Genomic DNA, 27,652 nt, shown 5'->3' with positions numbered 1-27,652 from the left:
TTGACCTCATTTAGTCTCTGAGGGCGTATGTTATGGATTTCTATCCTTTCTGATTTAAAAAATGGTTGATAAAGATGGTGAACCTACTGAAGAAATCAGTACCAAACTATCGAGCGAGAGCAAGCTCGAACATGACTTCTCTACACTAGTTATCGTCCCGAACTCCGAATTACAAGATGTACCTGCTACCAGGACTTCATCCATCAACATTACGAAACAACTCTCTAAGATCATCTCATCGCCTAGCTATCCTGGATTTGCCGATGCAATCGAGATGGACGTTGTCCAACGTCTGTCTAAATCCCATGTCAACCCGGGCGATGTTATAGAGTTGGTAAGGCTGAAAGATGAAGGTAAATTTCAAGAAGCCATCAGTTTTGTTGAGGAAACACAGCCCACAAGTGGAAAATCCCACTTTGCTTTTGCTCCAGTGGAGCAAATTATGCAACAATTCGGATTGGAGGATATAACTCAGGGTTTAACATCCTCACAAGTTGCGTTAAATAGTGAATTATACGGAAAAAACATACTAGATGTGGGTCACAAAGATCCAATATGGAAAATATATTTAAACCAATTTTGCAGTGTTGTTATTCTACTACTATTTGCAGCCGCAATTGCAAGTTTTGCTTTGAAAAATATCGTTGAAGGAACATTTATTCTGTTGATAATGAATATAAATGCTGCATTGGCAACATATATGGAAAACTCGGCTGCTAACGTGCTAGACAAACTTGCAGAAATGTCATCTCCCTGTTGTACAGTCATACGTGAAGGTGTAACAACCCTCTTGGATTCTAAGGAAGTTGTTCCCGGAGATGTGGTAATGTTAAAAACAGGTGATACGGTAGCTGCTGATATGCGTGTATTTGATGTTATGGAAATGCGCGTAAATGAGGCACTTTTGACCGGTGAATCTGAAGATGTAAAGAAAACACTAGAAGCGGCTGACCTAGAATCTCCATTCTCATCCAATCTTTGCTTCGCTTCAACGTCAGTGACGGCTGGATCTGGACGTGCTATTGTTGTTAATACTGGTATGAACACTCAAGTCGGAAAAATCGCCAAACAGTTGAAAAAGGCCTCAGAAGGAAGCAAATTAACACCTTTACAGAGGGGGCTTAATAGACTAGGCGGTGTAATCGGCATAATATCTGCTCTTGTTTTAGTAACAATTGTTATAGTTGCCGTAGTTACAGGATTTGATGATCCAACTCGTCCAAACTCAAATAAAGTATTATCTATCGTATTACTCGCTGTTGGTTTTGCTGCATCATCAATTCCTGAGGGTCTTCCCATGGTTGTCACAATATCACTTTCTATTGGTGCAAAAGATATGGCCAAGAAAAACGCAAACATTCGAAAGTTACCGGCTGTTGAAACTTTGGGTTGCTGCTCCATAGTTTGTAGTGATAAGACAGGTACCTTAACTGAAGGAAAAATGACTGCCACAACCATCGTTACTCTTAGACACGAAAATTCTGGTGCAACTGCTAAAAGACATTTATTTTATCCTACACTTGGATTTAATCCTCTTGGAGGTGTATTTGAACCCAAAGATTTAACTGAAGATCTAAAAACTTCCCTTACATTACACGCCAAGAATTCACAATCATTCCAAAATGTTGACAAAAATGTTTGTGCTGAGGGAGTCGATTCTCTTAATAGTAAACATATTAAAACGTGCATGCTAACTGCATATATAAACTCTTATGGAACGCGTGTTGAAACGGATAAAAATGGTAAATGGGTTGCCGCTGGGAATATGACTGAAAGTCCGCTAGTTGTTGCTGCTACAAAATGTGGTATTGGAAATGTTTTGGATTCTAATGACGATACCCATGACTTGTACCAAAGGATAGACACTTTAGAGATACCATTCTCCTCAGTTAGAAAACTGATGTGCACAGTTCATAAGCTTCCTGAGGAAAACTTGTATGCTAAGTTAAATCTGTCCCGTGCTGGGTCAACTTTTACACATATTGCAGCAATAAAGGGTGCTCCAGATATGTTGATGCCGGTTTGCTCCCTAGTTGTCAATGGTTCTGATGATAACCTGTTTATTGATTGGTCAGATCAAATAACAAAAGGAAAAATCCCAGAAGAAAGTTTGAAGATAATGTCTGAAGAAAACGAATCACTATCTTCGCAAGCACTTAGAGTCTTGTTGTTGGCTATATGCCCATTAACAGACTCTGATGTTGAAAGTTTGTCCAACTGTGAAGATGCAGACGGTAGACTTGCACTCATAAAGGCTCTACCAATGGTATTTTTGGGATTTATAGGAAGTATAGATCCTCCAAGACATGGCGTAAAGGATGCCATTGAAACATGCAAAAGGGCAGGTGTTAGGGTAATCATGATCACAGGTGATCAAAAGGCTACCGCCTCTGCGGTCGCACGGGATATTGGATTATCAAACACACACGCTAATTCATCCAGAGACTCCACTGTGAAGATGTCACATCTTCCAGATGACGGTTTTGCAATCGAATGCAACGCATTACACATATCCCATAGTCATTTGAATGGCTATTTACCGGAAGAGCAACTTGATTATATGACTAGAACATATTCTGTCTTTTGCAGGGCACAACCAGAAGATAAGGTTGCTATTGTAGAATCTCTAAAGCGTCAGGGATATTTGACAGCTATGACCGGTGATGGTGTTAACGATGCGGCTGCACTAAAAACTGCCGATATTGGAATTGCTATGGGCATAAACGGTACGGATGTTGCAAAGGGAGCTTCTGAAATGGTTCTTCTTGATGATAATTTTTGCACGATTGTGAACTCTATCGAGTCTGGGAGGACAATTTATGCTAACATTCAAAAGTTTGTATCTTTCTTGCTTGGTACAAACATTGGAGAAATTCTCTATCTTACTATCTCAATTCTTATAAGCACACTACCACCAGTTGAAGCCTTGCAGATTCTATTCCTAAACTTCATGACTGACGGCTGTCCAGCCGTAGCACTATCCAGGGAACCTCCTGATGATGATACCATGTCAAAAAAACCAAGGCTACCCAAACAGCCAATTATGACCAAGACGTGGTGGATATATGGAAACCTTCCACATACTGTATTTGAAGCCGGTGCTGTTATTTGTAGTATTCTATTGGCACTGTACTGGTGCACCGGTGTTTGTACATTGAGTGGACTTCATGATCAATGCAAACATATTATCCTTAAAGATCATGAAAATGTGGAACACAACCTAGTCTATTTTTGTAAGTCCTATGAATACCGCTTGACAAGAGAATATAAAGGATGGGTCACAAATATCAACTATTATGATCTAACTGACCTAAAGATGAAGACATTTTTGGGAGCTGCTCTCGGGAAAGTAGAAAAACTAACTCCCAGCTCTCCTGAGCTACATCCAGATATTAAGAAGTCCTTTGAAGCCCTCAAGAAGTCTGGGATACCAGAAAAATTTAGGAAATTTGTAGAATTAGACCAAGATGGATGGGTTAAACCACTCAAGACACAAACAATACCAAGCAATCCAGATCAACTCTACGGAGCAGCACCACCAGGGTTCTACGACATTACTGGAAGAAAAACTATACAAGCCAGAACTATTTCATTCATCACGGCGGTATGGTGCGAAATGCTCAGGGCATATACTGTCAGGTCGTGGGACTATTTTTTCAAAGTTTTCAATAGGAACCCATGGATGCATGTGGCCTGCAGCGTATCAGCTACTGCAACATTTGCAATCACAATCATACCCAAAATATCAACAATCATGCATACAGTATCACTCACGTGGTGGCAATACCTATTCGCTGTGGCATTAGCACTCCTCACAATGGTACTAGATGAGTGCATACCCAAGGTCATCTACCGAAAAATGATCAAACACAATAAAATAGATAACTAGTACAAATACCGAAAAAATATAGTTACAACAATCTTCAATACATACAACCACCGCGCAATCTAAGGACAAGATGGAGAGTACTCTCCTTCTGAATGTTGTAGTCAGAAAGTGTACGTCCATCCTCCAATTGCTTACCAGCAAAAATCAATCTCTGCTGGTCTGGGGGAATACCCTCCTTATCTTGAATCTTTGCCTTTACATTCTCAATTGTATCGCTTGGTTCAACTTCCAGGGTAATGGTCTTTCCAGTAAGAGTCTTTACGAAAATCTGCATGCCACCACGCAATCTAAGAACCAAGTGAAGAGTGCTCTCCTTCTGAATGTTGTAGTCTGAGAGAGTGCGGCCGTCTTCTAGCTGTTTTCCGGCGAAAATCAACCTTTGCTGATCTGGAGGAATGCCTTCCTTATCTTGAATCTTTGCCTTTACATTCTCGATAGTGTCACTGGGCTCGACCTCGAGAGTAATGGTCTTTCCAGTAAGAGTCTTTACGAAAATCTGCATACTTTATATCGTGACGAGATTATACGAGAGGAACGCCGTGTATGAAAATTCCTAACACGGAGATGATGTAGTGGACTTGGTATTTTAGATATTGCAAGCACAAATATGATAAATTACACGACACATACAAGCAAAACCGGCAGCTTTTTAGGGTGTCTCAAGTAAAACTAAAAATACAAGTCGCTGGCAACAGAAATGTATCTATGTGACTGATATTTCACGTAAAGTTTTGCGAGTCGGCTTAGAAATTTTTCCTAAATCTAATGCATCGATAACGATAACTTGTGAACGATGCTACTCGATACTCGCCATCATCTAATGGGGCCTACCCTGCACCATAGATAATGGGAGAGAAAATGGACATAAACAAAGAGAGACTTTACACATTTAGTATAAATTGATTTGATGTCTCAATCTGAGAAATCACGCAAGATGTGAAAGGGTACAACACCCGTAACTCCCTATTTGTCCTCCAGCTATCTGTCCCTTTTCGACATGTTCGGTGAGTCGTTGGTTTCGGCGATTAAAATTTTCCCTACACATTTACAACACAACCCTAAACATGCTGCCTTCCCATGAATCGTGTAACCCTTACACCACCTGTACTCGTGTGCACACATCTAGGGTAAATCAGGACGATATGCGACGCAGAGACAAATCTCCTCTCTCTTGAAGGACACCACGTTTCACCAATATCGCGATAGCCCTATTTATATATATGCGCAAGGATAAAATGAGCTTACCTCGATACGTACGCCATATCGTATCCCTTTGATCCCAAATCCCTTACAAGGAATCTCCTGGAAGCGCGTTGTCCGGTTTGAAGTTTATTAAGGATAGCTTCCTCGGCCTGCTTAACGAGGATCTGATCGTGGGAAGACATTGATTCAAGGGAGAGCGTCTGTCTCGATGCCTCTCCCGTAGATACTGTAAAGAGGTCAATAGCCATCTGAACGTGCTTTTCTGTTGCAATAGGAGAAAGTTCCATCCTAGCAAAACTCTCGGAAATACGTACAAGAGACTCCAGCTGACGGAGAGTTATAGGAATCTTTCTCGTTGAGCTTCTCTTATCTTCTCTGTATTCCTTTCTCTTTTGCACGTAAAAGTTACGAAGAGAATCCTTAGCATCACCAGAAAGCATAGGCGATACAACCTGCTTTGAGTACTGGATGAGCCTTCTGAGTTTGTTCATTGGAATTGGACAGTTCTCAATCTTTTCTTTGTTAGTATGAAGTGATAGGATATGTTTACATAGTGTAGAGTCTCTCTTTACATCCTCAGTATCCCTCAAAAGGAAAATGAGATCAAAACGTGATAGAATGGTTGTCTTGAATTCATGCTGTTCCGTTGTTTCTGTGTTATCAGAATAAGAGCCAAGGGTAGGATTCGCAGCCGCTATAACAGAACATCTAGTATTTAACATTGTTGTGATGCCAGCCTTTGAAATAGAAATTGTCTGTTGCTCCATGGCTTCATGTATTGCAACTGCGTCATCATCCCTCATTTTATCAAATTCATCAATACAGACTACACCTCCATCAGCAAGAACCATAGCACCACCCTCCAGTGAGAATACACCCATTGAATCCCTGACAACGGCAGCCGTGAGACCAGCTGCGCTACTTCCCTTTCCTGATGTATAAACAGAAATAGGGGCGACATTGTCCACAAATTTCAGGACCTGTGACTTGGCCACAGAAGGGTCACCAAGCATCAAAACATTAATATCTCCTCTAATCTTGGTATCACTACCAATCTCCTTTCTTGTTCCTCCAAATAATGCACAAGCACATGCTTTCTTTACATCCTCCAAGCCATAAAGCGCTGGTGCGATTGATTTAAAGATCTTTTCGTGGATATCAGGTTGCGAGGCCAAGAGTACAAGATCGTTGGTCTCTTCAACGTCGAATTCCAGACACTCTCCCTTACCCTGAGCATGTTTTTGGATACCCAAAACATGCAAGTAAGAATGATTAATACCATCAGAATCAGACGTCTTTATGCTTGTGTTGTAAGAAGTCAACACACCATGAGCATAGATACGATCACCCGGAACAACCCGATCGCAAAGGTATCTGGTTACATTAAGCTGCAAATGTCTAGGCATGTCACCAGTAGGTACATCCTCTGCAAGTTCCTGCATCTTCAAAGTTTGCACGTCGACAAATTTGCACTCATTAGTCAAAATGACATAGGGGTTCTGGACACCCGAGCATCCCAGTTGGTTGTCCAAGGAACGATTAGCATTGTCTGGGCCAATCGACTTCATTACGGACGAATATCTGCATGTCTTTGGAATTTGTGGTTTGGCTATCCATAATGGTACATCCAAAATCATCTTGTGGCCACAATATCTGCACTGAATTGTCAAGACTTTCATCTTGTGTTGTGTTCTGTTTGCCTGGACAATAATGCCAGGAACAACGACAAAACGCTCCTGTTTCGATGCCAATAGGGACCTAAGTCATGCTTTTGATGGGAAATGCTCTTACCTTATAGGTGTTGGCTTGCAGAATGTGTTCAATAGGTTGATTTGAATAAAGTTAAACTGGTTCTCAGCCTCTTCAAAGTTATGATGCAATTTACACACATCATAGCAAACTTTTTCAATCGTTGATAGATAAATCAAGGGGCGCTCAGTAAGAACCTGCAGGTTTGTGTATACACACAAATATGGATTACCTTGACGAGTTCCTGGGCGTAAAATGGCGGAAGTTTTTTGGTATCACGCATATCTGACTGATCCTCAGTCGATGACACGTGGATATCCCGAAGTTGCTTGGTGATTGAGTTTTCTTCTCTCTCCGAAGACGTGTCAACCACATTTTGAAATTGGAAAAGGTCATCAAGCTTCAACTCGAGTAGATAGTTGTTGTTTTTGATATTTTCAAGTAAAATCCTCTTTAACTTTCCCTGCTGGAGGGAACTCGCGGAGTAGGCATTCAAAAACGAGCTAAAGTATGTGTACACGCTGTCTAGACTAGGCAAGCTGCTGGGTAGCTTCAAGTACTCCTCGTTGGCCTCTCTTGAGGTGAAGGTATTAAAGACCCGGCCTTCCTGAATACCTAACATATCCACAGAAGATTTTTAACAACACCAATGTGCAAATGTCATCACACCCAAAGTTACGACACTAGGGGGTTATAGTGTGTCGTGTTTATACGGCACCAGTAGTGAATAGTATTAATTGTAAGAATTACAGTGTTGCCAAAGGCTATTATAATGGGTTTCAAGCACTAAATATGGATTGTCTCGACATTCTTGAAACCTTTCTCTTACAAAACAAAATTCTCTCGTAAACCCTGCGACAGAGTGACAAAACCACCTTTACGCGCCACCAACTTCCTCTTCTTATCCAGTATAGCTGAATAGCCTCATCAGCGGCATATTCCCCTCTCTGTAAAAATGTGTTACGTGGACAACAACTCACCTTTATGTCGCAACCTACACATGATGGACACATCCAAAGGTTCGTATCTATCGGCTTCAAATCACATGGAACGCATTCAACATGCCAAACTTTGTTGCATTCGGCGTTGTCGCAGAGCAATACTTCACCACCCCTAAGGCATGCCCAGCATATGTAGTCGTGTCTCAGCCCAGTGAGCTCACAAACTGCTTGACACATCTTTTCGCTAAACATTTGTGTTCTTGTATTCAGTACACTCTGGTCTGTTTCTCCCTTGTACTCCTTACAAGCTCTCCACATTGAAGCAAGGAGAATGCTAGCGGCCTCCAACGGTTTGTTCCAGTAATTGTTCTCCTTGAGTTCCTGCATATCAACTGATATGCTCTTGTATAGGGCTTGAAATGAACGTATACTTAAACCGTCCCTTGAAACAGCGGAATTCACCCTCTTTAAAATTTCTAGTTCCGTTTCAACAAGAGATGCATCTTTATACTTATCCTCAGTAAATACTATATCCTGTATTACGTTGCTAAATCTGCTATCTGATAATCGTTCGTCACTTCCGTCTGTTAAGTAGTAACCGATAAATTGAGGCTCCAGTACTGGGATTGGAATGTTGAGATATTTTTCATAAAATAGGGGATTTAAAAGACCATCCAATGAAGGGGTATGTTGGTTGATAGGGAATGGATATGGTCTTCTAAATGCAATATGCGCTACGTCTTCGGCAGCACGCATTGCCGTATCAAATGCTCCATCAACGCACTGGTAATAACTGTTTGATAAATATTCCCCTGCAAATAAAATACGAGGATTTAGCTTTGGATGTGGACTTTTAAGGTGAATAATGTCGTCATCAACAGCATTAGTGTGTGGATAAGAGTATGATCCCATAGAATAAGGATCATTATACCATCTCGTAACTATTGCATCAACAGGGAATGGCATTTGTTCAGATGATATACAAAACATCCTTTGAAGCAACTCCAAACATTGCCTTACGATATCTTCATCCCTTTCTATTTCGTTCCATGTTATCGGAAATGGAGGAAAACTGTGGGCCAAGAGGCAACCATCTTTCCCATATGCATGCAAATTCATGAACTGGAAACGATCATCCAAACAATTGAACTGAAGTTCATCATCTGGCCAAAAAACATCCTTTGGACTAAACCTTAAAATAACCTTGTTATGATGACCCATCCTGTACCTCTCCAGGGCTTGGCATTTTCTGCTATCAAGTGGAGGATTAAAGGAGATTTTGTTGGTACACGTTTCATTATAATTCGTATCTGATGATAGTATGGTGCTTGGAACACAAATAATTGCGTACTTTGCTCTTACATGCGTAACAAGATTGTTCAAGACACCATCTGATGGACAAACAGTTGCCTTAACATATCCAAACTCATCATCCGTTGAAATATTGACAGCCTTTGTATTTAAATGTATTACGTCATCTAAATCGCTGGACAAGTGTCCGAGAAGCCAGTCCCATCCATCAATTACGATCTTATCAGAATCTGTGCAAGTGTCAAATGGAACTATGTTGACCTTGTTAACTTGGTCAAAAGTATCAGAAATAAATCTCCCATAACTCTGAACATTCTTTTTGCTCAGATATGTGCTTGATAAATCTATTTCATCGTCAATTATAGGTAAACGACACATGGATATACATGTCTCTCTCAAATCACTGTTATATCCAAGTCTGGACTGCATTATTATAAATATCAGCTTAAGTTCCACCTCCGATAGATTATTTCCGCAAGATGTCAATTCATCAAAAACCTCACGGAAGGACTCAATATAAATGTCCCATAGAGCCTTTCTGCCAGGACCAACGCTACAGGTGGGAGTAGCGTCTTTTTCAACCTTTAAATACATATTTCTAGCATATTCAGAAGATTTTTGTCCCAAAAACTCCCTATATAAACCTTCTGACACGTACCATTTGGGAGGAGTATTACCCCCTTTGCAGTCATATTTGGATAAAGCAGAGAGTGTGGACGTTGATGTTGAGGCATCATCATAAGATAAATTCATGGATGGAGATAATGTAAAACAATCATCTTTAAGGTCCCTTTTTAGCGCAATCACCTTTTTAGCAGCTCGTAGTCTAATCTTTTCACCTATCATGTTGGCTTTGACAACGCTTTGTAGGTTTATTTTTTCTCCGGTAATATCATTGTACCAACTTGTATATACTGTAGGTTCCCAGTTTGCACCACCAGCTACATCGGAAACTCTTGGCTTCAACTCTCTTGCAAGACCCAAAAGTGACTTGGACCACTTCCTCTTGACTCTTACATCTTTGGCAGGATGAAACATGTATACCTTTTCGTCATTTAAATGTTTTCCATCTAATATGTTACAGCAATGAAGGTAATTCGCTCCTAAATCAACGCTTACTTCATCTAAAACCTGGCCATTAGGCAAAATACGAGTAGGAAATGATGATGTAAATGCCCTTCCACCTATTCGATTCCTGGCTTCAACTAAGCAAACAGAAAGACCGCAGGTTTTTAGATAGTTTGCAGCTGTGAGTCCCGCAATACCAGCACCAACAACGAGGACGTCCACTACCTCTGTAGGTAAATCCACAAACGAACCCCTGAATTTTACATTTATTGGAGATGGTTTAGGGTATATTAAAATTTTAGAGAGCTCATCAAGGTTCCAATCTTTAACCTTAAAGTTCTCATCCATGCGATTAGTCTTTTTGTTTTGAGTTTGTGAGATTGATTTCTTACGTTTTACCGGGACAAACCCCTCGGCTTTGAGTGGAACCAATTTATTATCAATAACTTTGGCGGTCGATGTTTTACTCTTTATTAATCCACCAAAATCCAAAATATTATTCACGGTTTGTAGATACCTTTGCGATCTGCCGGAGTTTGTGTAGGAAATATTATCCTTAGACCTAAAGTACTTTGGAGAGTCATATGGTGGTTCCAAGTCCAATGAAGAAAAAACCTCATTCCTATGCGTTACAGCCACTTGAAATGCCTTGTTTACTCCTCCATCTCGTATTACGACTGATCGATCGTAAGCATTTGCTCTGTATTTCTTCATTGTTTTCAACTGTTGTATGCGGAACGTGCTACCATCTTCACCAATTACATCAGAATCACGAATTCTAACCCTCAACTTCACAGATCTTCCAATGTTGTTCCATATTAACCTTATGTTCTGCAGGGTGAAACGGCTCTTTAACTCCGAAACCACACGTTTCCAGTAATCCAAAGTTCCCTTGTCTAGGATAGAATCCGAACTCGAGGAACCATCGTGAAACTTGGAGGATTCCTTCACGATAGCACATGTCTCAATCTCTTCCTTCTGTTCATCCGTGAGGGAAAAATACAAGAATATCCACCGCTGCAATTCTTTGTGTTTGTCGTCCTCGTCTATGGAACCTTTGCCTGTAACGTAAATGTGAAAGTGCGAGGTGTAGAAGTCGCTACAAGTGTATATGAGGAAAAAGAGAACAAGACAAAAGGAATCCAAACTAACGTGAAATCCCTTCCTCTTCATCCATTGAATAAGTCAATTAAAGTCTACAAATCAAAGAGAAATAGATAAATCGAGCCAAAAGGGTCATAAACTAAAAAATGAGCTACTTGGCTCAATTAGTGGATTATTGCCGTAGATTCTCCAAAATATATCACTTTAATAATGTAAAAACCATCAAATTTGGGTGAACTGACAAATTTAGCCAACGAAGACGGTCGTCCTAATGGAAACATCACATTTTATGACCAAAGGAAAAGTGTGCACTCGTCTAATAAATAAAATTACAAGATTAGGAATAAATATGGTATAAGAATTACTGAAAACGCACTGTACGTACAGAAACTTCTTACGCTAGTCCCCGACCAGTATAGGGATGCCAATTAGCTTCGTCCACAAATTATAGACACAAAAGTTACGGGTGGGTCTTTCGCTTGTGGTTTAAATATGCAGAAGGTGATAATACCGAGGCTCCGCCTACACATTTGTCTTCCAGAAGGTGCCCTGCTTCAGGATATAGCCATAGTAGTTAGCTGTACATGTGTGTGAAAACAACGTGTCTATCAAACCCCTATTCAGCAATTCATCTGGCTGGATCGGCAAATTATTAACTTCTATAACCTCCTTCGCTAAATCGAGCATTTCCTAAAGGAAGATGTTCATGGGAATAGTAGGCTCACCTTATTGGGTACACATGCCGTTTGATTATTGAGAATTTCCTTCAATTCAGACACGAATAGTGAGACAGACGCATTGGCGGATTTTGCCCTGCTGACTTTCACAGGGGTTTTCTGAGAAACTGTCAGCAAGCCGAAAACAACAACACCTACCTTTGGGACTATTGTACTCATATAACCAGGATAGTATCCGGTATGTTTGAAAATATCAATCACGTCATTAACGTGATCGGGAAGGATCTTATCGCAAAGGTCTCCTCTAGCTCGGGCCTACAACGTACACACTATGAAGATCAAAATAATCTACCTGACAAAGTCGAATAATACCTTCCAACTGTCTGGTTGTTATTGGGAGAGAATCGGTATGTATTTTGCTTAGTGAACGTAATTCACAATAAAAATTCCGCAACGCTTCTTTTGATTCCTCGGTAAAAGTAGGATGAACATAGGCCTTCCCATACTCGATGTATTCGTACAGTAGCTTTTCGTCCAAAAGATCGCGGGACTAATATACAATAGTATCTAGATAAAGCAAATAACATACGTCAAATGCCTCGATCTTCTGGCCAAGTGTGTGTGCTTCTCTGTGAGTTTTAAAACGTTCTTCCTGGGGTTGTACATGAGTATCCTAATGCAGACTAGTAAATGTGTGCAGAACCAACTCTTTTCAACAAGTGATTCGAGATTGTTTCATCATGGTCCCCGAGTGGATTATCGCTAAAATAAACAATGTTACCAAATGTGTGCAAGGAACGTACACCATCACAAAGATTAGGTCAAATCTACTCAGAAGGGGTTGAGATAATTTTATGTTCTCAGACAATGACTTTTTGCTACTGTAAAATAATTGTTTAATGTAATAAAGATATAGGCATGTCATATAAGAACAAACTTGAATTTCCCATTTATTGGATTCGAGGCGCAAATTACTGTAGTCCTAGCATTAAGTGTGCTAATTATGCCAGCCTTCGCAACAGATACAACCTGCTGTTCCATAACCTCTAAAAATGCTTCTTGTTCGATTGCTGATACTTTGTCTAATTCATCAATGCAACAGACTCCTCCAGATGATAATACAAGAGCACCAGCTTCCAAGTTAAATTCATTACTTCCGCTTTCACGAACCACTGCCGCTGTAAGTCCACTTGCTGTTATTGAACCTCCAGAAAAGAAGTAGTTTCCATAAAGAGGATTGCATATACTTCGCAGAAACAAACTCTTACCCACACCGGGATCACCCACGAGTAAGCAGTGTATATTTCCTCTTCGTTTAAGCGCACGACATTCATCATATATTGATACGCCTCCCAATATAGAAAGTAAGAGTCCAGCTATGAAGTATATCTACAAGAAAATATGTAATACCTTTGGCGTAATTTCTTCCCACAACTTTTGGAAACATTGAAGCTGCAGCCAGGTAAAAGCGATTTGGCTCGTTGTAATATATATCCCTAATGAATTCAAAATAAATGTTGTTTTCATCGCTGGACCCATTTACAAAACTATCCCCGTATGAAAATAGAGGGTCATCTATAATCCCTTCATGAATGCTAGCGGTTGAAGCCATCTCCAATGCACCGTTGTCATTCCACCCCGGAAAAACCTAAATTCAGGTGTTAAGTACAAGTGTCTAACATTCCAAGCGTCATTGCGTATACTATTTCCTGATGGAAGAGAACTTCCAGATATAATTCCAAGCATCTGTAGATAATGCTAATAAGGTGTATAAAACTTACGTTGTTATATTCCCTGGAGGTATGACTTTCATACTTTTTGTTCAAAACGTTGATAGAAACTGCATCCATATATATAGTGTACAAAAACTTGTGAGAAAAAGCGGAATCGCTCTGTGACTCCGAGGCCTTTATAACTCCAACAACTTCTACGATATTTCCAGGAAAATAATTACCAACAAGATCACCAGTTAGCTACACATAATGCATGTTAGAAAGTAAGGATACCTCAATGTCTAATAAGGAATTGGCCGTTGTTTCTGCTGGTCTGTTGTTTTTCCAAGTTGTTTCAGACGAAATTTCCTCCTGGATCCTATACAAGTGTGCATTATCACTCTTGGCATTACTACCTAATGTTCTGCCATTTTGTAGTCTCAACACAGTGCCTCTGTATTTCAAACGTTTTCGAATTGCAATTCTTGTAAAAGCAATATACTGGAGGGTCATATATTCCCCCCTTAAACCTTTTAAAGAAAGCTCTCTCGCACTTGTGACATACAAAGAGTGCAGATATAATCAAAGGTTTTGAGGGTCCAATCCTGACAACATGTCCCCTAACAGACGCTATACAACCAACTGTATGGCTGCGAAGTGAACTAAATGGCAATGATGGAGTAAAATTCTCGAGTCTTATTGCGATAGCGTGTAACATTTTTTCGTTAAAAGACAAGTTGGCCATTAACTTTCCATTTGTTAAGAAATTTTTGGTATTGCAACTCGTATAAATCTTTGATAAATCTGTCCTCCAAACATCAAAGTCGTTTTCTGAACGTCGATTTTATCAAAATCAGCATCTGACCTTGGGTGAATATTTGTTCTTGACTCTTTTTATTTGTTGGAGTGCATGTTCTTTCAAAGGAAATCCTGTTGCAATAACACAACGTCTCTATATGCAGAGCTGCGGCCATTGCGGAGAGTATCAGATCAGGTCGAGTATAAATGTCCCTTTTGAACTGCTCCAGAGATGGCGGCACAGACAGCTCCAGGAGCTGTAAGTAGTCCAACTTTAGGGTGTAAGTCTCGAAGAAATTAGACTCCACCTGCAAATTTCGTTCAACGTTGTCTTATATGTGCGATTTGGATGAAATCTGGTGGCAACTAACCGGTTTTACCAAAAGGCTCCAGTGGTAGAAGAAGAAATTCCTCCATGAGTCCAGTAGAACTATGCAGTCTGAGCGATCTGAATGGTATTGTGTAGGTAAAAACGTGGTAGTGCAGCGGTGGAATGAAAACAAATGTGTAGGTACCTATATCGTGATAGTAAAAGTACAGGTGCGTGATAATGTCCAGAAGTTCATCTGGGTACGTCATATTTGTAACCTTCTTTGGGTAAAGTAAACACGAGCCTTGGATATGGCAGCTTTGTGCTAAACCTCAGGAACATGTGCGTTAGTAAGACAAGAGAAGGAAATGTGTATTTACATTTGATCGTCTAATTGATATTTAAATTCCAAAAGCTCAAAACATGTACCAAACTGCTCATGTGTGTTCTCCAGGGGAAATTTCCCGACGGCCTCACCGGGGGAACCTCGTGAGTTTCCTGGCCCGATTGACTTATCTGCTCAATTTGGTTTTGGGAATTTTCACAGTATAATCCGAGATTTTGTATATTAGTTTAGTAAACAATGTCTAGAGACCCATCCGGCTACTACAAAGTGCTAGGCGTATCACCAGACGCTAGCGACGCCACCATTAAGAAGCAATATAGATCTCTAGCCCTAAAGTGGCATCCAGGTATGTCCCTTGTCCGAGATTCCAACGCGATAACATTCCAATAATACAGATAAAAACCAAAACAACAAGGAAAAGGCAACTGAAATGTTCAAAAAGATATCACAGGCCTACGAAGTCCTGTCTGATCGTGAAAAAAGACAAAGATACGACAGTAAGTTCACCAAACGCCCAGACATTAACCCGCAGTGTATGGAGACGATGGATATGGAACTGAGGGATTCGGGCACTCAGGACACTCTGGATTCCATGGAAACTTTGACTTTAGCGATGCACAACGAATATTCCAAATGGTCTTTGGAGGAAGGTACGCTTATTATGAGAAAAGACAAGATGTACAGATCGCCTTTTGGGGACATGGATATGTTCTTTGATGATGATTTTGGAAGTGCTATGTATGGAGGTACTTTTGGAGGAAGAAGAAAGAAAAACGACTTCTTTGGGAGCTTTGGGTCGTTTCCAATGTTTGATGGTAGGTATTGTAACAAGCGAAACAAAACATGCAGGGTTTGGTGATGGGTTCAGTAGCTCGTTCGTATCGCAGTCATTTTCCAGTGGATCAGGGAACAGGGGCACAATGACCTCCACATCAACAACTACAACAATTGTAAACAACAAAAAAGTTACAAGAACAGAAAGGGTAACCACAAATCCAGACGGTGGGTAAATGCACGAATTCACACACCCCAACAGGAACCGTAACCAGGCATGTAACAGAACGAGAAGAAGATGGCAGAGGAAATGTCAAAACTAGAGAATTTACAGACGACACACAACAGAGACTAGAGTCACATAGTAGACGCTAATTACGTAAAATTATGCAAACGCTTAACATGTGCGATGTGTTACTAATCTACATATTGGTCTTCAACGGCTAATTCCTCCCCTGATGAGTCTAAATCACGTAAGATGTCCTCAATATTCTTCAAGGATGAGTCTTTCCAATACTTTAGGTTCTTCTCTGCGTTACCCAGCAACACACGTGATATAAACTTTGACTCGTTCTCAAATATAGTCAGTTCGTCCAAAAGGGGTTTCGTAAAGCCCTGGAAGAAACCCAGTTGAGAATCTGGGATATCTGCGGCCTTTGTACGATCAAAAAAGAGTAATAATGGCATTGACAAAAAGCGCTCCTCATCACCCTGGAGGTAAAACTCTTCAAATAATAGAGATGTCCAAGATATATGATCCACCCAGGGCAAAAAGTTGTGTCCAATGTCTGCCACCTTTATACAAAGAACCATCAACAGCCAGAAATCATCATCGTTCTTAATATCAAACGAGCCACTCTCACGACGTGCCTAAAAAAGTTTTATTGTCTGATTAAAACACAACCTTGACGTTGTTAATGTGTGTAAAGTGGGTTGTCATGTCCGTTGATAAAATTAGCTGAATCATACGCTTACGAATCTTTTCCCACTCTTTTGATGGGATCAAATTGAAAAACTTTGAGTGATATCTTATAATGTGGAAAACTAGAGATGAGTGATAGTTTTCCAAAATACTATTGTCATTGTAAATAAGCGCCAACGGATTACTGGTTAGAGATAGGAACGTGTTGGTCTTACCGGGATGCCCAGCGTCATGTCCCAGAGCAGCAAGAACGTAACCAAGCTCTTCATAAGGTGTAAAGGCTCTTTCAGAACGAATTGCTTTAAACAACACCTGTGAAAGGTGTCCGACCTATAATTTTATTTTATTCCAGATATTAAACATACCATGGCACCATGGAGAGCGTTATGATAGGGATTAGGTATATATACATCTTGGATGTCCCTTAAAACTGGAAGCACTAGTTCGTTAAAATTGGGATCAATAGTATCTCCAATTGGTTTCAACAGGTGTCTACCTATTGATATTATAGGCCCTTCGCTGAGTACGGAGGGTAGATTGGCCAGTGCAAGTATATCCAAATGCCAATTGTTTCCAAGTTGTCTCATATATTCCTCTACGCACTCATCCTTCAAAGTTACATTCCTTTTACTCTTTCCAATAAAGTGCCTATTATAAACGCCGCTACGGTTACTTTCAGCAGTCTTTTCATCCGATGGTAGGTTTGTATCATTCACATGGACGGACTCTGCAGACATAAATGTTATATGGATAATAAACAAACCAGTACGTTCTGTATCAAAAGGATGCACGCTTTCTCTAGCACAGCACTGTGAAAATAATGGACTATGTAGCAAACTATCTGCGAAATCCTTCAAAGTAAAACTCCAGTTATTCTTTAAATCTGCATTTGGAATGGTTCCAGATGAAATATCCGACTGTATTTGTGAGTGTTTATCCTGGGCTGATGGAACAAGTGTTGATGTGGAGCGGATATCATAGTTAACTTTCAAGTTATCGAGTGCAACAATTGCGTGCTTTATCAATTTTAGCGAGTTCATGGTATCGTCATCAGCGGAATTTGATTGTAGAAAGTTTTCTACATCCAGGACCGCTGACCTCACCAAGTCACGATTCATAAAGATATTTGACATTTTAAATTGGCTGATTTCCTAAGGTGTAAGTGTATAAGTGATTGATATGTGCTACACACTAGAATGATATAAAACTACTTACCTTTAACAACAAACACAGTAAAAATCAAAATCCAAAGAATGGAATAGAGATTGGAAATTATTTGGGCGCCCTAATATGTGCTCTAGAGCTATAGCATAATTTCCAAAGGGTGTGACCATAAACTCTGCATAAAATACAAACAACTTTGCATATTCAAATGTTTGGGTACAAAAATTCCCAGCCTCGCTCATTAAATGACATCTAAATTGGCATTCGTCGCATGAGATGGATGTAGGGGTGTGGATGGTCAGACAGCCTCAAATCGAGATAATTTTTACTCATAACTTGCAGTTTGTAAGTATTAAAGCAAATTATGGATGTGTGTGGCGTTTGTGACCGCATGAGAAATTATGGGTCACTAGTGTGTATCAATTTGTGCTCTGTATTCATTCAAAATCTGAGCAAATTCGTTCGTTTGTTGACCTTGCGATCTTGTATAATCTTCACACTTTTGAGCTTCGTATCTCAAATACCTATAAACTGATAAAATGGGAGAGTGAACAAACCTAAAGAAATTGACGTCTGGGTACCTGCTCATCAAAACATTTATCATAGCCTTTGCCCTTAAATCACCCAGTTTTGAGTATCTATGAAAGAGTTCGTCCGCAAGATACTGTGTAAGGCGTATTTTAATCAATCATGACTCACCTGTCTTGGGTCCATCAGTGGAATACGATCCCTATACCTGGGTCTCCAGTCATATGGAAATAATGCCATATGTCTCGCGATTCTGATTGCTCGGAAAATTTGTCTCTGCTGCTTTCTAGTCGCAAAAGTCAGTCTCCTTGGCATCACTTGTCCATTCTCAGCAACAAAGTTGTGCAAAACGTGCAGATCTACACGATTAAGAGTTGGTAAAAGGTTACAAACCTCTCCAGCAAAATGGTCTAAGGTTATTTCTCAATACGAGTCTGCGATCCACGTCTGGGTCCCAAAACTTTTCACTGGTTTCCTTCACCTTTACTTCATCGTCAACAACATGCTGAGAGTTTTGATTTATGCAAAGGTGAATTACCTTGTGGTTATATTCTGAATATGGATCGTAAAGTTTTTCATATTGCCGAGCTGCTTCTTTTACCATTCTCTTGTGTTTACGAACTTCAGAACTGCTCACCAACCTGGAAACAAATGTGAAGCTAACATTGCAAGTACCTTGCCAAATCATTAAACTCGGATGCAACTTGTGTTTTCAAGTTGTCAAGCTTTTGGAATGGGTCCCAGTATGGATCTATATAATCGTCCTTATTCTCAAGTCTCGGTATAAGTTTCTTGAGTGGGTCCACCCTTTTGAATATAGACCGAGTTATCTGGAGTTCCTTCTCTGTTAGATCAGCAATCTCCGGAGATTCGGTGGTCTCCTCGGTGTATCCATCGGCTTCCGCTCTGTTTTTGTAGATTTGAGACATGCATTCCTGATACAGAGCATCAAAACCTCCTTCTTTACTAATCTATAGCCATGTGTAAGGGCATCTACGGGTCAAACACACCTTTTGGTTCTGAGTATCACCGAAAGAGCGGAACAAGCGGTCAAATGTTTTGGAGAGCGTATTCCTCTTGCTGTTTGCAGGCACTTTTGTGGCAAAATGACGACTGTTGCGATAAATATCACAAAAATGGCTACAGATCAGGAGTCTATGTGCCATGGTTGGCAACAGCTCCGAACTCTAGGGAAATATAATCTGGAAGGTGTGAGTTCAACCCAAAGGGGACAATATGTTGTGACCGGGTATAACTAGGTTATTTCAGTTCCATTTGAGGCGTTTGTAACGAATCTAGTCGAAATAGAGAGAGATATCGACATATCGCCAAAGTGGAAATGACGGTGCTAATAGCCAAGAGCCAAAAAGGAGGGGATTGGTCGCATATATAGGCCTTATTTGTACCTATAAGCCCTTGTATTATGCAACAATTCTGGGTTAAAGGCTGTTTTGCCATAGAACGTAGGTAACTGAACGCCAAAATCTGTCGGAGGAAACCAAGGCCTAGAGAGGAACGGATAGTCTTACTAAGAGGCAAAGCTGGGGCAATTGCTTATATATAAAAGAGAAGATGTAAAGTTGGATCCTTGACACTAAATTTAGCTCCGCGCTCCCACATGGAATCAACGAACGCAGCACTTGTGTGTAAATGTTGTGGGTACCCTGAACAACTAAATCACACCATCAAAATGAATTAAATTCAAATATTATCATGCTTGATTTGTCTGTAGAACGATACGGAGTGCCTTCTGAGTGTTTTGGCCGTTTAGCAAAGGGGTCTGCCCTGATTTGTCGCTTACAACGAAGATGATGCTCTGACGTTGCTCTCTTATGATTGTGTTTATTTGTTTTTCTGTGTACATAAAGCAAAATAAATGTATGTTAGCCAGCAATGCAGGTATTAGCTTTATTCACTTGAAATGTAGTTGTATCATATAATGTAGTATTTTGTCGTTGTTATAATTTCTGTGTAAAGTTATCCAGATTTATACCAGGTAATACGTATCAACACCTAAAGATGCCGCTGTTTCTCAGCCCTGATACTCACCTTCTCTTTCTGGAAAAGATATACGAGCTGAATCACATATATTCCAAACATCTCTCCAATAAGCTGAACGGTCTTCTGTTATCTAACAAGGATGTTCGTAAATTGGAGAATTTAGAATCGTTTAGATCCTCCGTGGAACTGGAGAATCGACTGAAAAGTCTGAGAAACCGGATACTCGAAGGATCTAGCGATACGGACTCAATACCAAGGCAAAATAGCTCTGACGCGGAGAATTCTAGAAATGATAGTAATAATTTGAGGTGCAGCTCTGTGCTTAATCTTTTAAGCGGTAGCAACCACACCGAGGGAACAGGGCATAGCGGAACCTCTGGTGACGAAGATGATGGAGAATCTGTTTTCGATTCTTCAGTGGATCTTATTTCCAAACACATACTCGTAACCAAGGATGTTGACTTTATAAACTTTTGTAAAAATCTGGACCAAGATTACACTCCAAAATTTCTTAATATGGAAGATATAAAGAATATGGAAGGAATACACAATAAAAATGTAAACGTTACGGCAAGGCGGTCTTCAGAGGATACAAAAGCACTTAGCGACGCTGATAGTGTTTATAGACCATTTACAAATTCCTTATCTTCTTTGGATGATGAAATCATATCGGGCTTCAGGTATGATATTTTGGAAAATGAAATGGTACCCCTAACTCAAATGTGTAGAGCGTTAGCCAATCTTTTGTTTTTTTCCATAGAATGCATGAACAGTTCACTTTATGGGTTAGACAAATTTGAAGCCTTATTGAGCTGCGTAATTGGTGAACTTGGAATTATAAGTAAAGAGTCCGATCTGGTGCTACAAAGGCTGAAGGAAGAACTTAGAACACAACCACTTGGTTATCTCGCCTCCTTGTCGGACTATGAGCGTTGTCTTTCAAAGCTATATAAGCTTGAAAAAAATTTGGAAAACTCAATATACAAACACAAGAATGAAAAGGGTAATTGTAATCTTCCGGATATAGAATGCAAGTATTTAAAATGCTCATCTAATTCTAAAGATCACAAGGCTAGACGGGACCGTGCGGCCCCTCTTGCAAGTTCTGTGCTTTCAGATTCTAGAGATTTTGTTAGATACACGAACTACATTGAGCAACTAAGCGTTTCGCAACACTCTTTTGATGCATTGAACGCTTCTGTTGTAGATTTTGAATCTGGTCTTGATTCCATGTTAACAAATTTTTCTCAACATTATAAGGATCAAATATTCTCGGTTCAGCAATCTTGGGTTAACAAACTTGCTTCTTTTTCTCCAATATTGCTTTCTAAAGGATTAGGGCTCTCCAAACTCCTCCAAAAAAGGCCTTTAATGCCGTCAGATTTCCCAAAGTCCACTTTACATTGCAGTTTTGAGTTAAACGTGGAAAGCTTGCGAGAAAATGTCTTCTTTAACATAAAGAAGGGGTTTGAGTGTTTAAGGGCATTTTACAGACAAATGTCTCGCTTTCACAAGTCCAGGTATAATTCTTTATCTGGCTGGAACCTTAGAAGTGTTTATACTCCTTTGCGTAATGTTGATTCTCCAAATGTTCTCTCAGATGCTACTAATCTCATAAACAAATATTTTAGTAGCTATTGCGAATATCACAAGAATCAAAGTACATTGTATTTGACATTATACAATCTGATATCTGAGGCTTTTCCGCAAACCCTCGGTCAACGGTATAATACAGCCATTCGTAGAATATATACTGGTAGTGATTATTCTTGTGACAAATTTCAAGATAGTGAACTTTCAGAATTCGATTTGTCTCCAGAATTGTTCAAAAATGTGGCCAAACTATTGGAATCTGTTGTAGAAACGAGTGTGGAATCAGCGCTTGGAATGTGTAATACCTCCTTGCAAATTCTAAACTGTCATTCTGATTGGACCAAATTACCTGCTCTATTGGCATCTCAATTTGGTCTATCTAGTTCTGCATTCGTAAAACGGATTTCCTTAGAGGGCCCTAGCACACAAGAGTTTAGTTGTAAGATCCAAAAGGAATTTCCCGACATTACAATATCTGATAAAGTTATAAGTATGGTTGTCGCAATGGAAATGCTTACGGAGGCGCTTGTAGACTACTCTGAGCCTGGTTACGATTTTTCATTTCAAACGGGTGATATAGTGCATGTTAAAATTGCTGGTAGCACAAGTTTATGGTATGGGCACGCTGATAATGGTTTGAACCGTTGGTTTCCCGCAAAATTCGTGAAGCCACTGGCTGGTTTTGAAGCTCCGTGGTATCGTTTCTCAGATGTTGATCGTGAAACACCGTTAGATTGTCATGTCTCAGGATCAGATAAGATCGTTCCTCCAAGCGCGCGTGCGCTCACATCCAGAGGATCCCTGAAGCAATCACTTGTCCTATCAAAAATTGGTCTCAAAGACAAGGTGGAATGCGAATTCAAATGCGCACTTGTTCGCAAGATTGTACTTCATGGATCAATGTACATAACAAGAACGCATCTTGGTTTTTTCTCACAGTTCAACGACTCTACTATATTTGGCACAAACACACACATTCTTGTGCCCCTAGAAGATATTGTAAAAATGTACACTAAGTCGAAAAGGGTTCCAGTCACCATTGTTTTGATACTAAAGGATGGAACTACTCACTCATTTTATGGCTTTTCAGGTGTGAAGAAGATTTATGCTGCACTTTCTTCTAGGATTGGTGATAAAAAGGTTGATTTCAAACCAACTCCACAACTCGAATCACTCTTTGGTTCACTTCAACCTCTCAAAAATACGCTATTGTCACAGGAATTAAGTGTCTCACTACAAAAATTTTATGAGATTGCCTTTGGCAACAATGTAGAAAAGGGGTTTGCAATTGCAGACACAAGGCTTGCTCAGCAAGCTTTTGAGTTCGAGGGTGATATTTCTCCCGTTGTATTCGATTGGAAATCAGAAGCTCTGCAGTTTAATAAAATCGAACTCTCATATAAATTTAGGCTTAAAGAGGGTAAGGCTTCTAGTCGTTTTATCCCATGTACATGTGGGAAAACGATTGAAGATATCAGATACGCACTCGTGGATAAAAAGTATTTTGTATATCAATCAACGAGCACACTCCAGGATATTCCCTACTCCAAGTACTTTAATACGGTCTTTAGAGTTATTGGAACATCAATTGCCGAAAATAGAATTCACCTGCAAATTGAAACAGAAGTAGTATTCGTCAAACAAACGCTCTTTTCTGGTATAATAACATCAGAAGCACTCGAAAAACTAGAAGCTGCAGCCAAAATCATACAAGCTGCCTTCCCAGGAGAACATAAACCCGTGCAAAAACAAGACACACACAAATCAGAAACTCAAGCACCAACCTTTGACATACAAAAACATGTCACAACTATCCTTGTCGTAGCGGCAATAGGAGTTGCAACGAGATGGTTTGCAAAATCGCTTCATCTCAGATTCATGAGCTAAATTTACAAACATTTAACATACATGTTATATTCACGCTCTACGCGCCTATACAAGTCTCTATCACCAGTCTTGAGCAAGTTGAAAAATACGCCACCCGTCGTGCGATTCTGCTGTCCATCTATTGACGGGTCCTTAAACATTCCTAAAACATGTATAACAAGAAAAATCACATACCACCTGAAAATTGAACCTCTAACGCAGCATCAACGAGTCTCAAAATCTCAGGTAGTGGACACATTTTCATCAAAATTGCCAACTTTGTACTGAAATGAGTCCTTGTTTCCTTGAGAATCTGCATCAAGGCACATGATATCAAATTTAAACGGCAAGATGATTGTATCTTCCAAGCTCTATCCCTAACTGGAATAAGCTGGAATATTCCATATTTAGCTATAGTACAATTTTTAATGCGATAGTCCAGTTTGTCTCCCAGGATAATCTGCTGTATAGACACTCCTGTCTTTAATTTTGGTCCTCCACTGGTAATTCCGGATAACTTTGTCCCAGTCGAGAAGCACTCGATGTTCTTGACGAAATGAACAAGTCCACACTGTAGCGTCTGTATGTAAAAAATAAAAGACAAACCCGAACATGCGTAGATTTTCTGGATGTCAAATATCCAGTCATGAATATAAAGGTAAACCCGTTATAAGAAGCCAATTTAACCAGTTCTGCTATACTTTGTGATCGTGGTAAATAGAGGGTAACGTTGGTGGACAATTGGGAAGCGAGTTCCAGAGCCTTGAAAACATCCATTTCAGAACCTTGTTGCAAGTAATACACATCAGAATCCCTCGTTCCCTTGTAATCCCTTCCACCCCAAGGAGGCGATATAAACGTCCAGTCAAAGAGAGGTTTGTCAGGATAATACAAGTGCTCTATACCCAAGTCCTTGAACTCTTTGAGGGGATCAGTAACAACTCTTTGTGCCCATTCCAAAAAGTCATCATTTACAACAAGTGATTTTTTGTCAACGCCATAAACAGAGAGGTTGTTCATGCACATTCTGGCCCTGGATGGATTAATTTCCACTCCAACTGCAAAGTCAAACCACCCTGCGAAATGCACCAAATTCCCACCAATTCCACACGTAGCATCCAGAATACGCAAATGTCCCTTTTCAGTTTCAAATTCCGGAACATAATTCGTCCTTGTTGGCACATGTTCATTAACAGCAAACACGTGAGAATCGTACTCCGTCACCTTTGTATTAAACGAATCAAGAAACTCCTTCAGCTGGCGGCAGAGATCCAGAGCCTCTGGCTCCCACGAAACATCATAAAGTGCTGCTTCATCCATCTGAATATCCACGGAAAACCTGGAAAAGATGTTACTGGTGATGTACGAGATGTAAGTCTCAGAGCTGTTTGGGGGCGTAGAACCAGGAGAAGCCCTTAAAAACGCACTGCCATCGTATTCCAAGTTCTCAAAGCCTAAGCTAACAAAGGCGGAGTGCGCCTTGTAGTATTCCTGGCCGTTCTCTGACCCTGTCGAGATGCAGGAAGCGAGATAGAGCACATTTGGCAGGAGCTCGTCCAAACGAACGTCAAATAGAGATTCATTGTTGTATTCCCAGTATAAGGTATTCGAAAGGACCTCTTTATGTGAGCTTGGACCCTCGCAAACGTCGATTGCCTCCTCTAGGCCATTAGAGTGGCCGCAGTCGTCCGAATTCTTGTTCTCATTACCTTCCTCTAAACCTATAGAATCATTAGCCAAAGATTCCGCAAGCGTGTCGTCTCCGGTAAACATTATCGACAGAGAGAGGAGAAAGTAACCCTTCCACCTGAATACCAGATTCACATTGAGCCATAAATCGCAAATACATTAATCATGAATGAAAATTAAAAGTTATGGTGCACAACCAAGACGATGGAGCCAAGAACCGCCTTTGGTGGTGTAAGAGGCAGACTTTGAAACCTTGCCCCTGGCCTGATTCGACACATCCAGGCTCGCAATGTATAAGCCACTGGACATGAATGACCCTAGCTCAAAGCTCAGCTGAATTGGATCCAAGTGCGACACGTGTGTACCAACCGTGGAGGAGGACTGTATCGAGGTGAAGAGTATATTAAAATTAGTCTCTCCTTGTATCTTTTTAATAACCCAATCAACGTGATGGAGAGGAATGTTTATGTCAAGATTTGAATTGGGGGATATCCCAGTAATCTGTACCTCCTTTGCAGTCTTTGGTATAGGAATTCGAACAGAAACCTTTGTAGCGCAAACACCCTTTGCATACGTGGGAACCAGACTTAGGGAATATTGGATGGTTGTAGACGTTATCCTCTTGACTTTTGGCCTTAAAATAAATGGAAGAGTGATATTTGTCGTTGCTCTATATGTCATTAGCACAAATGCATCATCCGGGGGAATAAAGGAGAGAATTTTGCTGACGTTTATTGCACCCAAATTCACACACTGGTGAAACTTGTAGTCTTCAAGTCTAACAATCTGCTTAGCAGCTACAGGTAATGCAAATTCCGAAGATGAGGATTGAGTCTGAAATGCGTTTAAAATGTTCGCCGATCCCTTATTAAAATCATCATTCAAGCGTAAATGGCAGACTGGAATCCCAGATATGTGTGCATCTACAACAATGGACCCAGTGATATCATAAGAGAGTAATTCACCGATGCTAGAGTACAAAACGTTTACACACTCTACGACAGTGAGTGAAGCTGTGTTTTTAGAATACATTATATCTCTGGGCCTCCATGGAGGCACAACACTTGTTGCCATTAAAGATATAGGATAATCTACTCTGGACTGATCCTCAAGATATGAGTCATCCGCTTCATCACCTACAAACTTGCCAACAAAGGCTGTAGGCTTATCACCAAATCTAGAGTCATGTTCAACACCAAACTTTGCGAGAGCTCCAATCTTTACACCAGCCACTTTTTTGAGCCAATCAGACTGTGTGCTCAACGTTCCAGTTGCGGACGTGGACATACACTCTGTGAGTACACTAAGCTCCAAATTCTGAGGATATCCAGCGTCTATTACTTCATCAAACAGCTCGTATATCAGCGATGCGTTATTGGTAATAAACTCCTCGGTGCATACCCCTCCCATGAGTGTGAAGATGAGCTTTCGGAGCTCAAAGAGGGTCTGGAAGATTAAAAATGAGTTCCCATTCCTCTTTGTCAGTGATACAAGGTTGAGCTCATCCAGCTTGATCCTGAAAAAGTTGTTTTTTCCGTATCTGTAGATTGGAAGATGCCCAGAAGTCTTGTCACTGATTGTGTTCCTACAAAAGACCAGTGCGTCCTCCTTTGTGGCTTCTCCGCGGTATACACGAAACAAAAGTATCTTGCCGGTTTGAGATGTAAGGAATAGTGCCGAAATCATCTTTTCGGGTCGCTATTGCTCTAACTACGAGGCAGTCAGGGGAAACGGCACGCGGCAGGCATGCCCTTTAAAAAATAATATACACATAAAGTAAAATGTCAGGTGTGTTGCCAGAAATTGCCCATAAAACGCACTCGGTGTGGGACTCGGTGGTACGTCGGTACCCGCCTGCCAAAGTTCGTCTTCAGACAAAGAAACGCAGTGTAGGGGAATCGATACCAGAGTATGGAAATTTAGTTTGTGCGAGCAGCCAAGGTCTCTGTCCAAGAAACCTTTAAGCCGTAAATCGCTCCGACGAGAATTGGTGGAGAACTCGTCTAA

At 40.4% G+C, this 27,652-nt stretch overlaps 12 protein-coding genes across 12 annotated transcripts; 3 read left to right on the top strand and 9 right to left on the bottom strand.

The window, feature by feature from the left end:
• Positions 1 to 61: 61 nt before the first annotated feature.
• BEWA_037450 (p-type ATPase family member protein) lies at positions 62 to 3,889 on the top strand (the record flags this gene model as incomplete). The annotated part of the gene is made up of 1 exon (XM_004833104.1): positions 62 to 3,889. One exon carries the CDS (start codon positions 62 to 64, stop codon positions 3,887 to 3,889), a length of 3,828 nt encoding a protein of 1,275 aa, XP_004833161.1.
• A 12-nt stretch (positions 3,890 to 3,901) lies between these two features.
• On the bottom strand, positions 3,902 to 4,677 carry BEWA_037440 (ubiquitin family member protein). Its single transcript, XM_004833103.1, has one exon. The coding sequence runs from the start codon at positions 4,389 to 4,391 to the stop codon at positions 3,924 to 3,926; it is 468 nt and encodes a 155-aa protein (XP_004833160.1). The 5' UTR covers positions 4,392 to 4,677; the 3' UTR covers positions 3,902 to 3,923.
• A 344-nt stretch (positions 4,678 to 5,021) lies between these two features.
• BEWA_037430 (DNA replication licensing factor MCM5, putative) lies at positions 5,022 to 7,463 on the bottom strand (the record flags this gene model as incomplete). Its single annotated transcript, XM_004833102.1, has 4 exons — positions 5,022 to 5,097; positions 5,135 to 6,850; positions 6,884 to 7,038; positions 7,074 to 7,463. The coding sequence occupies 4 exons, from the start codon at positions 7,461 to 7,463 to the stop codon at positions 5,022 to 5,024; spliced, it is 2,337 nt and encodes a 778-aa protein (XP_004833159.1).
• Positions 7,464 to 7,620: 157 nt separating this feature from the next.
• Positions 7,621 to 11,334, bottom strand: BEWA_037420 (amine oxidase, flavin-containing family member protein; the record flags this gene model as incomplete). The annotated part of the gene is made up of 1 exon (XM_004833101.1): positions 7,621 to 11,334. One exon carries the CDS (start codon positions 11,332 to 11,334, stop codon positions 7,621 to 7,623), a length of 3,714 nt encoding a protein of 1,237 aa, XP_004833158.1.
• A 453-nt stretch (positions 11,335 to 11,787) lies between these two features.
• On the bottom strand, positions 11,788 to 12,161 carry BEWA_037410 (hypothetical protein; the record flags this gene model as incomplete). The annotated part of the gene is made up of 3 exons (XM_004833100.1): positions 11,788 to 11,843; positions 11,880 to 11,955; positions 11,991 to 12,161. The coding sequence occupies 3 exons, from the start codon at positions 12,159 to 12,161 to the stop codon at positions 11,788 to 11,790; spliced, it is 303 nt and encodes a 100-aa protein (XP_004833157.1).
• A 464-nt stretch (positions 12,162 to 12,625) lies between these two features.
• BEWA_037400 (DNA replication licensing factor family protein) lies at positions 12,626 to 14,372 on the bottom strand (the record flags this gene model as incomplete). Its single annotated transcript, XM_004833099.1, has 7 exons — positions 12,626 to 12,704; positions 12,746 to 12,823; positions 12,880 to 13,318; positions 13,353 to 13,419; positions 13,667 to 13,915; positions 13,949 to 14,155; positions 14,220 to 14,372. The coding sequence occupies 7 exons, from the start codon at positions 14,370 to 14,372 to the stop codon at positions 12,626 to 12,628; spliced, it is 1,272 nt and encodes a 423-aa protein (XP_004833156.1).
• A 973-nt stretch (positions 14,373 to 15,345) lies between these two features.
• Positions 15,346 to 16,257, top strand: BEWA_037390 (DnaJ domain containing protein; the record flags this gene model as incomplete). The annotated part of the gene is made up of 6 exons (XM_004833098.1): positions 15,346 to 15,454; positions 15,504 to 15,605; positions 15,641 to 15,758; positions 15,793 to 15,923; positions 15,958 to 16,110; positions 16,145 to 16,257. The coding sequence occupies 6 exons, from the start codon at positions 15,346 to 15,348 to the stop codon at positions 16,255 to 16,257; spliced, it is 726 nt and encodes a 241-aa protein (XP_004833155.1).
• Positions 16,258 to 16,299: 42 nt separating this feature from the next.
• BEWA_037380 (3',5' cyclic nucleotide phosphodiesterase, putative) lies at positions 16,300 to 18,222 on the bottom strand (the record flags this gene model as incomplete). Its single annotated transcript, XM_004833097.1, has 5 exons — positions 18,020 to 18,222; positions 17,568 to 17,955; positions 17,170 to 17,531; positions 16,787 to 17,134; positions 16,300 to 16,752 (listed from the first exon to the last, which is right to left on the bottom strand). Exons 2-5 carry the CDS (start codon positions 17,935 to 17,937, stop codon positions 16,300 to 16,302), a joined length of 1,533 nt encoding a protein of 510 aa, XP_004833154.1. The 5' UTR covers positions 17,938 to 17,955; positions 18,020 to 18,222.
• A 155-nt stretch (positions 18,223 to 18,377) lies between these two features.
• Positions 18,378 to 19,700, bottom strand: BEWA_037370 (conserved hypothetical protein; the record flags this gene model as incomplete). The annotated part of the gene is made up of 6 exons (XM_004833096.1): positions 19,507 to 19,700; positions 19,172 to 19,467; positions 19,035 to 19,137; positions 18,890 to 19,001; positions 18,668 to 18,855; positions 18,378 to 18,632 (listed from the first exon to the last, which is right to left on the bottom strand). The coding sequence occupies exons 1-6, from the start codon at positions 19,660 to 19,662 to the stop codon at positions 18,378 to 18,380; spliced, it is 1,110 nt and encodes a 369-aa protein (XP_004833153.1). The 5' UTR covers positions 19,663 to 19,700.
• A 480-nt stretch (positions 19,701 to 20,180) lies between these two features.
• On the top strand, positions 20,181 to 23,977 carry BEWA_037360 (hypothetical protein; the record flags this gene model as incomplete). The annotated part of the gene is made up of 1 exon (XM_004833095.1): positions 20,181 to 23,977. Exon 1 carries the CDS (start codon positions 20,516 to 20,518, stop codon positions 23,975 to 23,977), a length of 3,462 nt encoding a protein of 1,153 aa, XP_004833152.1. The 5' UTR covers positions 20,181 to 20,515.
• Positions 23,978 to 23,979: 2 nt separating this feature from the next.
• On the bottom strand, positions 23,980 to 25,729 carry BEWA_037350 (conserved hypothetical protein; the record flags this gene model as incomplete). Its single annotated transcript, XM_004833094.1, has 3 exons — positions 23,980 to 24,119; positions 24,152 to 24,527; positions 24,563 to 25,729. 3 exons carry the CDS (start codon positions 25,727 to 25,729, stop codon positions 23,980 to 23,982), a joined length of 1,683 nt encoding a protein of 560 aa, XP_004833151.1.
• Positions 25,730 to 25,828: 99 nt separating this feature from the next.
• On the bottom strand, positions 25,829 to 27,331 carry BEWA_037340 (adaptin medium chain, putative; the record flags this gene model as incomplete). Its single annotated transcript, XM_004833093.1, has 1 exon — positions 25,829 to 27,331. One exon carries the CDS (start codon positions 27,329 to 27,331, stop codon positions 25,829 to 25,831), a length of 1,503 nt encoding a protein of 500 aa, XP_004833150.1.
• Positions 27,332 to 27,652: the final 321 nt, after the last annotated feature.

The sequence above is a fragment of the Theileria equi genome (genome assembly GCF_000342415.1).
Source record: "Theileria equi strain WA chromosome 2 map unlocalized gcontig_1105316255037, whole genome shotgun sequence".
NCBI classification, from domain to species: domain Eukaryota; phylum Apicomplexa; class Aconoidasida; order Piroplasmida; family Theileriidae; genus Theileria; species Theileria equi.
The sequence above is the reverse complement of the archived record's forward strand: the minus strand, read 5'-3'. Positions and strand labels throughout refer to the sequence as shown.